Genomic DNA, 10,164 nt, shown 5'->3' on the forward strand with positions numbered 1-10,164 from the left:
CAGGGGACGAAGAGGAGAAAAGCCCCTGGACATGACGAAATCTCTAATGAGGTCCTCAAAAAGCTACCGAAAGCAGCAATTGAGGACCTAACCACAGTGGAAAATGCAATCTTGGACCTCCATAACTTCCCGAACATCTGGAAAAAGACACTTGTGGTATTGGTTGCTCACGTCCTACAGGCCCATCAGCTTACTACCAATGATGGGTAAAATTATGGAGAGGCGTATCCTGTACCAAATCCAGGATACAATAGAGGATAAGAAAGTGCTGCTGGATGAGGAACATGGATTCAGGCCGGGCCATGGCACAAGCACACTTGCCGCCCGGCTAACAACGAGAATCCAACAAGTGTTAAATTGCCGAAAAAGTCTAGGAGCTGTCTTCCTGGACATGTCTAAGGCATTTGACAAGGCTTCGCACCAGGCCCTGATTGCCAAGATGATTAAGGCAGGCTTTCCAGGGTACCAAGCCAAGCTCATCAGCAGTTACTTGTCTGGACGCAGTTTCCAAGTCAGAGCAGACAAGCAGCTCTCTGCAAGCAGGCCAATGATGTCAGGAGTATCGCAGGGGGAGGCTCTGGCCCCTATCCTGTTCAATATCTACATGGCGGACTTTCCAATCAACACGAACACAGAAGGCTACATCTACGCTGATGATGTAGCCTTCACTACCGTCGGGAAGGGTCCTGCCATCCAAGCCAAGCTGGAGAGCCAGCTCTACAAGGTCATGAAATGGAGTATGGACTGTAAAATGGAGTTCAATCCAGCAAAAACACAAGCCATCATATTCACAAGAGGCAGGAAGAATCCGCCCAGAGGCCTACTAGAGCTTGCAGGACAGGGGCTACCATGGAGGTCCAAGATAACCTATCTTGGACTTACATATGACAAGCGTCTAATATGGCACGACCAAATGGCAAACACCATCTACAAGGCAAGATTCCTGCTCCATGCCTGCTATCCTCTGCTGTCAGGTAAACTCTGCCTACGAACTAAGGCCAGAGTTTATTACAAGCAATTGATACGCCCGGTGCTGACCTATGGATCTCCTGGGGGGTCCATAGCCAGCACCTCGCAAAAGCAGAAACTGGCAGTATTCCAGAATAAAATACTGAGGATAGTGACAAAGGCCCCATACTTCGTCAGAAATACCACTCTGCGAAGAGACCTGGATACAGAGGACTTGCTGGACCACATCCGGAACCTGGATAGGATCCGGCATAGCAAGAATCCCCACCGTCAGTGTTTCTTGCACCAAGAAGTTCAACTGTTCAACCTCTCCCTGCGGACACTGTCTAAGAAGCAGACGTGGACCACAAGCGATGACCAGTTCCTGCACCACAACGAGGACCATGGGCTAGATTTAAGTTAGCTTAGAAAGCATTAGAGGATGTGTTAATGTTTAGTTTAGGTTAGAATAAGTTAGATTAAGTCATGTGATGTAATTTTAAACGACAAGATGTTAGCAATAAGGTTCCGTAGAATAAGTAGCAGTAAGAAGTATGTAAAACTTGTCTGAAATAAATATGTTCAAAAGCAGTAGTTGAACCAGTCTTAATCGGAAAGCGCGGGAGATCACTTCGCCAACTGCCTCATCGCCTTTGATAATGTGCACCGCAGTTGTGAACGAAACGTCATTAAGAAATTCCCATGGACCACGACTTCAAAGCCCGAAAAACATTTCTAAATATGATTGTACTCTTTGCCAATATATCGATCGGTACCTACCTTTAACACTTTTATCCCTTCCACCTGTTTTTCATTGATAAATCGTCCATCGATAGAATTCAATTAGAATCTTATCTTTCCTGGGTCTCAGTCAAAGTGTGAAGTAAAAATAATATTGTTTATTTTATTATTTAATAAAATAAAATTTAATGAGACAAAAATAATTTAATGAAATAAACGATATTATTTTATCCAGAAAAGATAAGAATCTAATAAGAATTACACGCAGTCAGGAAAATGAATCAAAATAAAATTCAATGTTGCTCTCAAACAAATTGAGATTAATAAAAACACATTCTTGGGGATTTAGCTTAAAAAAATTTTACTATTTTTTGTCGGAGAAACTTCTCCTCTTTTTGATGCGAATTATGCAATTTTTCGAAACATTAATCCACTTTGAATTTTATTGAATCCGGACGAGCGTCCTCAGGTATTAAATTATCCTTTCAACGGTAAAATTATGTTTCAAAGCCTAAGTTTGCAAATTACCTACTCTTATTGGTTTTTTGTATAGATTTGATTTCAATATATAAGCGTACTTACATTTGTTAATTGTCCGTATCCATACGGATAATAATTACTCTCTGCGTAATAAGGATTAGTGGGATATAAACTTGTTTCATCTGGATTTCTATCACCATGCCTGTAAATCTAAAATTGGATTATTTTACTGTTTAATATGCTGAGATTAAACTACTTTCATTTCTGCATATTCGGAACTACATTTACTGGCATTGGCTCTTATCTAATAGAACAGGCCAATTTCAACAATTTTGTGAATATTTGGTTCATACAATGATTGCATTTTTCATATAATACATTTAGTTACTCACCACATGTACCAACACTAAGCTGGACTCATTTTCATATACTGCACGTCTAGGAAATCCATTAGATATCCCCAATAATAAATCGATAACAGCAGTAATTATGAGCGCTTTCATATCTGTCCGGAGCTTTCTCACTGTATTGCTCTGGAAATTATTTGGAAAGCCCATTTATATATTTTTTCAAATGTTTATTGCTCTTGGTGAATTAAAATGTCTAAATTCGCATGATTAAATGTAATTCGTTCGAAAATTTTACTTAACCATGACTTGATTCCGTGTGAAAATTCTAGTATGGCTAATAATATGCTCAACTATTATATTTAAAAGAGCGATTTACAGGGCGGCCAATTAACTGTCAGTAACTGTAAATGTCGGGGTTTAGAAACGAGGTACATATACAGGGTGGTTTTTTAGTGCGATAGAGTCCATTATTTTATATATTTAAATACTTTTAGGTTAGTATAACGTTGTCACTTTGCCGTTAGTGCTGCCAGCTTTTTTGGGTCAATTTTATATAAAAGACAATTTTACAATACAATTAGACAAAAGACATATTTTATATAAAAATTCAATTATATTAAACGATTAACTTAGGTTACAACATATTACACATAAAATACATTTAACATTTGGAGAGGAATTAAAAAAATGAATAATATACTGGGTGTTTCATTTAAAATAAGCAAGTTGACACCAACTTCCCGTATAACCGGAAGTGTGGCCGGCATCTTGAAAATATTTCAAATAGCTTCCTCCCAATGCCCCGATTACTGTCCAATTTTCAAATTTCCCCCACTTATATTTTGCCGTGCATCGACCGCGATGGTTTCCGGTGGACACACTGTGTATATAGTTATGTAGGTGGCCGTTATGTGTTTTATGTTTTTAGTATTTTTTTTTTTATTTCCCAGCCCGGATATGGTAAGTGGCAAATAGCGTGTCGCTTGAGCATGTAGAATTATTATAAGCGGAAATAGGTATGTTTCATAAATAATATATTAACAATTCAACGTATAAACTCGAATTATTTCCATGTCAGTTTATTGTGATAGTTACTAGAATGTCGTCAAAGTGAATATCTACAAATGTCATTGAAAAAGGGTTGGATTGATTTTGCTACCAACGGAAGCATACATGGCTTTAAGTATATGGTAGATTCTAGTATAAGTGTTGTAGAGAGGTAACTTTTTTCATTCTATCATATTTTCTTGTTGAAAATTAGCTAGATGATAGATGTTTTATACCTTTAGTATTTCTTCTAACTACAGTAAATACTTTTTATTTAACGCAACTTCGTCTGATCATTGGCGGCTTCCCAGGTAGCACACTACGTCTTTTGTACGTCTAAACGACGACATCAGATTCGGCCAGACGTCAGATAGCTGGTCATTTGGACGTCCAAATGACCGCTACATGACACATCTGCCAGACGTCTGTTTAATGACGTCGGATATACGTCTGCTTATTGACGTCACTTAAACGTCGGTTTTGGGTCTGTACATGGTCATAAATTACTTTATATTGAGGAAATGTTTTGGTTACAATAAGACACTATAGAATCTTAATTCGTATTTTATTAACAGCAAGCAAGCAAAGATGGTTACAATTTTAATTAAGTAAAAGTAAGTTTACAATTTTGCGCCAAAAATGTTTACATCGTGTAAAAGTGGCATGAATATAAATCTTCTGATTTATTTGGAATTACTAGACATTTTGCCTTTATTTCCGACTAATTCCATTTTTCGTAACCTTTTGACAAACCTTCTATTTCATATATACATAAATCTTTTGAATCTAAAGGATAACTGTAAAGGGAATTATAAGAATCAAACTTTTTTGCTACAATAAAATAAATGTTATCAAATGAACAAATGTTATGGATCTCCAAAACTAAACCACTTTTTGTCAAGCAATGCGAATTAGCTCTAGAATAAGAATAAATACTTAAACTAAATTTGTTTCTAAATATCTTTTTATATTGTTTTTAAACAATTCCTACTACTGGACCATTGTTATGCTTTAATAAATGTAGGGTATCCTGTATATATGGAACAAAACATACCTCACGTTCATTTAATCTTCGGTATATCTGTTGCAACGGTTTAACTGGTGATCATATAAAGCTTTTTAAGAGTCCCAAAAAATTTTCAAATGGGAACGCCGAAAAGTTATCTAACGTTCCAAATCTATCAACTTCATCAGCCAAATGACATAGGGTATGTGTATTATAAACATGAAACTGAGAATCATATATTAACTGGCCATGCTTTATAAAAGTATTTAAAATATGTGTGGCTGTGTAAAATATGTGTATCTTTCAAAATTAGACAAATGGTCAACTGAAACTATGTCAACTGAAACTAACTAAAAAATGTTCATAAATAGCTACGTCGTCATTATCTTGTAGAATTAGCGGTCCAAAATACAATATAAAGTTTCTAAATTCGGTAGCTTTCCAATAAGAAATTTCAGACAAAGTCCTAGGCTTTCTATTGAATTCATCAGGAACAAATTTCTTTAAGTACAACATATTTTTACTTAAAGCCTGTATTTGCGAGTTCTTCATTCTTACATGCAAACTCCCAGAAATCCATGTAACTAACATTTTTTTCATGACTCCCAAACAGGCTACGTGCATACAATCAATTGTGAAACTTGATACAAGTCCAACACCCAAATTAAGAACGGATGATTTCCTTTATGATGTTCTTCATCGTCCCCGCGAATAAACTGTTCGTCAGTTCGGAGCTATAACAATTATTATAGCTTGCGGATTCTGCGATTTCAAACGTTGGCACAAACACGCTTTTGATTTACCAAAACACGGAAAATTCTATTTTTTATAAATACATTTTTTATTTATAAAATTTGAGAACATTGTGAAGACTGCCGAAAGCAGGTATTTTTAAAAACCTGTCCGTTACACCCCAAATCTGAGACATTTTCAAACAATTAAAGCTTAAATAAGCCCCACCGACGCTTTGGCAGAATGATGAAATTATTTATATTGTCCCACAATATAAATATCATATTATTCGCAGTGTGCGTGAACTAAAACACAAAAGAATCGTTTTCTCGGTTTATACACATTTGTTTTTCGAAAATGCCCGGACACATCAACTGAAAAAATATAAATTCAACAGGAATCGTTGAATGACGAAACTATAGATTAACTAAGAATGTAAGTAAGGACGAAACCTATTTCGAAACTCGTAACCCCGAATTATTAGTTGGAAAAGAGAACTTTCTGAATATCAAAAATGTTCTTAGTTTGAAGCAAAGATATTAATTTTTCTTTTTGAATGTTTAAGTATTCCAATATGCTTCCAATTAAACATGGAACACTCTCAAAATAATGCATAAGAACAAAGTTGAAATTCGATTTACAACTGTTAATATCTTCTATAAATTATCGTGAAAAAAATCTCAATATTTTTCTCGTACATTCCAAGTGAGCCCCTATTACCCCTTAAAAGGAATGACACCAATTTTGAATCCCCTGTATTTGATACTTTTAAGCAACAGCTAATAAAAGCTAATACCTCATTTATGTAGGTCATGTCCTCTTATTTTTAACTTACAATTTTATAAATTAACTTTCTACAACATAATAGTATCAGGTCCCTTCAGACTCTTTCTCATCCTGACTAAGCTCGTTAATTGGTTTAGAATTAAATCTTGTCTCCATCATTCAGCTAATGGAAAATAATAAATAGTAACTTCTGGCCTAGAATTTTACGTATAGTTCGAATACACAATAAAAAGTACGGCATTCCATTAAGAAAATGTAAGCTTGATCTGCCACTTGAATTTGAGACACCCTGTATCAATTTGTATTATCTTAACAGAAACTATACATAATATCTACAACTCTCATATTTAATATCTTTCTCTAAATTTCAAATTAGATGTAAAAACGGGGTGGCCAAAGTTATATTAGAAGTATATAAGATAAATATACAGGGTGTTCGGAAAATGCTTTGAAAAATTTTCGAAGGAGGTTCAATGTGCTAAAATAATGGTAGCAAGTCATGTAACGAAAATTCGAAATCTGAATATTTACCGAGGTACAGCTCATCAAACCTAATTTTTCTCTTTTCATTTTTGACCTGTATTGAACAGTTCCGAACACCATGCATATGGTGACCAAATGGAACAGGTGTTCACTTGCCTGTGAATTCTAGAATTAGTTAGGCTTTTAGCCCCGTATGAAAGTAAATTTTCTATGCAAAATTATATTACTTTATTTGAAAATACTCCAATTATGGGGTTGAGTTCAAAATCCAAGTGTAAAATGTGTAAAAAATCTAAGTGTAAATATCTAAAAGTCACGACTTATTCTCTCTTTTATTAATAATGTACTGCTACTTCTGTTGATATTCAATATTATTAACGCACGCATGTGAAGATTTGCATGTGTAACAAATAAGTGTATTAATAGGGCGTTTTTGGGCCCCTTAATTGCAACACGCTTTATGTTATCCGTTATTCTGAGCATGCGCGCTAGTAAAGAAAGAACCGTTTACGTTATTCGAGGATAACGTGTTTCTTTATTTGCGTCCGAGTAGCGGTAACGTTAATAAGCATCACGTTAAAAAGCAGATCGACGGTGTTGACATATTTGACTTATTTCTAATATTATTAATAAAATAAGCGGCTATAATAGAATAAGAAATATTTGTAAATTTAAATAAGACTTTCTCATTGATTAGTTTACGCCATTATTGCGTAATTACGGATTTTATGTAAAAATTGTTTGGGCTAATTTGAACTTTGGCAACATACTAACATCGCAATCACAGCTTCTAACTTCTAACCCATAATCTAACTATTTAAGTTTGAATTTTTATTTAATTTGTTTGGAATATGTGCAAACAAAACGGGATAAGAAAACAATAAAGTGTGGTTAATTTTATTAAGAGTGCGACAAACGCGGCATCAAAAACTAAAAAACGCACTTAACATTATTTGCCTGAACACCTTATTTTTTCAACACTGCGCATGATTAGAATAACGTTTAGCGTTTAAGGCCAACGTAATTTTAAGGGGCCTAAAAACTCTCTATTAATAGCTTTATTCGCGGTAACGATTCAGAACTGGTTCGGAACTGATCGCATGCGCGTAGAGGTATTTGGGGACTAATCTCATGCGCGTAGAGGCATTGGGTGTTTGCGGTACAGTAAGAACTGGTACAGAACCCATTCGCTACCGGTTCTACAGTAAAAATCCGTAAATTCATTATTAGTTACTCTCTCCTTAATATACTAATATGTCTGTATGGGTTTAAATTTGGTAAATAATATATAGAATTTCACTTATTCATCGTAACCTAACCTATACACATGGCTGCTTTAAAAGTAAAATGAACTCTTAAATTTGTATTTTGGGCATCATGAGAACAATATGGAATAGAAACGCGAGGATTCTTTGTGCACTGTACAAGGTAGAATTTGCCCAGAACACAAAGTACGATCGAAGGCATATTCTATCTGTCTCGTTATTAGCTTTTTGTTCGTACTTTCATTAAAATGATCATTGCAACAAAAAAACATTGATTTTGATTTAGGTCTAGCTGCTTTGAACAATAATCAATAAAATAATGATAATCACAGTAACTTAAATAATAAAACAACAAAATAAACACGAGACACTTTGTTGATATGAMCTGCTACGTCACAATCGGGATAGGCAACCGACGATACGGATTCGGCGTTTTTGGCGGAAAATATCTGATTTAAATTTAAATTCGCTTTAAAATTATTATGGAGACTTTTTTTGCAAAAAAAATTATATCAGTGTAATGTTTGCCATAACTACTTTCTATATATCAACATTAAAAAAAGTGAAAACACCCTATTCCAAGCTAATTTTTACCATGGCGTTCTGATCAAAATTTGTTAAATAAAAGCAGTATAAACTTAATAATCAAACCTTATTCAAATTAATCAAAAACTGCCACTTTTCGCCACAGATCAAAAGAAACACAACTAATTCCTTTTTTTTAACTTCTGACAAACAAATTCAAAAAGCACTAGTGCGGTAATGAATATTATTATAACAGTTGAAAGAGTGCCAAATCTTCGTCATTATATAACAGTTGTAGATAAATTATTGAATTAATTAATGCTATAACAGATAAATATTTAAACCACTTACTTTAAATCTTGAGGTCAACACAGTCGTGGTGATCAGTAAAATGACTTATTATATTCATTGAAAATAATAAATTATTATCTATTATTTGAGTAGCTCAATTAATCCCGACAATATTTAAAAGTGTGATTAGACATTGATAAAATCTGCAAACAAATAGTAATCACTTAATCTGATAATTCCTTTGCATTAGTGTCATTCGAATTCTGAAACATTTTAATCATTGAACATTTGAAACATTTGAAAATGAATTACGGTTTTGAAAGAACACGTCAATTTATATACAAAAGGATTTAAACCAATATTTTAAGTAAGAGTATGTCGCACCCCGCGCTCGGTCACTTCGGCGTACCTGAAGCGAGCCAATTTTGAGCTTGAATTTCAATGTTATTTCTTGTTGTTATAAATAGAGCATTTTTTAGCAAACCGTCTGTAATAAAAAGATATATATTTTATCATTTATAAATCCAACTACAGATTATTCGGCAACTTCTACTTCAGGCTTCGCCACCGATGTTAGAACTTGTTCACTAAGTCTATTCGGATCACATCGAGGGTCAGGCAAAATCAGATTCCTAAGGCCCTCATTAGAACATTGTAAACTATTTAATAATGTACCTTTTCTTTCATTTATTTAACGTTGATATAAAGAATTTGCTCAATTTTTGCTCAAACTAGGTGCACTCATTAATTTGACCTAAATGTAATAGTCTGTTCAATGTTGAACATTGTCAATGGTGACTTGACTGAATTCATAAATTAATTTATTTATTTTATTTATTTAACCAGAAAAAATGTACAGCAAATTATACATTAAACTGCAAATTATACAAAAACCCTGCAGATATATATATCTATACGTATATAATGTACTAAACCTAATGTTTGTTTCTCGTTCCAGAGTGTTTTGGATCATAATAGTCCTTTGTAGTCTAGCAGCCTCTATTTACATCACCATATTGTTCTGGGCCCGGTATGCGGCCAATCCCACAAGAACTATAATACAGGCAAACTTTGCGCAAATCTCGACAGTTCCATTTCCAGCTGTAACAATTTGCAATGTAAACAAAATGTTGAACAGAAAGTTGGATAGTCTAATGGATACTCTGTAAGTAAGTTGGTCAACTATGCTCATCAAAAATCCACTTAACTTGACGTTTTTCTTACTATTTAATACGAATCTTTTGAAAATAACATTGGCTATGAATGTTTATAAAGTGAGTTCTATTTTTTTTAATGCAAAAGAGTAGGCTTTTCTGTCCAAACTGATGGATTTGATTCTCTTCGCAGAAAAATGCTTCTAGTTTTAAGTTATTATCTTGAGACTAGAAAATTCACTATTAGAACTAACATAATGGCATCGGGTAAACTACAGGGTGATTCAAAATTGGCGTCATTCCTCTGGAGGTGTTGTCTGACGCTGTTATAGGAGTACAGAAAAAATAGTAAAAGA

At 34.2% G+C, this 10,164-nt stretch overlaps 2 protein-coding genes across 2 annotated transcripts in view; one reads left to right on the top strand and one right to left on the bottom strand.

The window, feature by feature from the left end:
• LOC109542364 (venom acid phosphatase Acph-1) overlaps positions 1-8,789 on the bottom strand; it is a 15,364-nt gene extending 6,575 nt beyond the window's left edge. Inside the window, exons 1-3 of the mRNA XM_019911566.2 lie at positions 8,715-8,789; positions 2,562-2,702; positions 2,272-2,379 (exon numbers count right to left, since the gene is read on the bottom strand). Of these exons, the coding sequence (XP_019767125.2) occupies positions 2,272-2,379; positions 2,562-2,672 (219 nt within the window). The 5' untranslated portion in view covers positions 2,673-2,702; positions 8,715-8,789. The remainder of the gene's footprint in view (positions 1-2,271; positions 2,380-2,561; positions 2,703-8,714) is intronic.
• The window catches only part of LOC109542363 (sodium channel protein Nach), a 26,107-nt gene continuing 19,453 nt past the window's right edge, over positions 3,511-10,164 (top strand). The window contains exons 1-2 of the mRNA XM_019911565.2: positions 3,511-3,738; positions 9,613-9,819. Coding sequence (XP_019767124.2) covers positions 3,644-3,738; positions 9,613-9,819 — 302 coding nt within the window. The 5' untranslated portion in view covers positions 3,511-3,643. The remainder of the gene's footprint in view (positions 3,739-9,612; positions 9,820-10,164) is intronic.

This window comes from Dendroctonus ponderosae, unplaced genomic scaffold (assembly GCF_020466585.1).
Source record: "Dendroctonus ponderosae isolate FM_Combo_2020 unplaced genomic scaffold, Dpon_F_20191213v2 Dpon_F_20191213_7, whole genome shotgun sequence".
Lineage (NCBI taxonomy): Eukaryota > Metazoa > Arthropoda > Insecta > Coleoptera > Curculionidae > Dendroctonus > Dendroctonus ponderosae.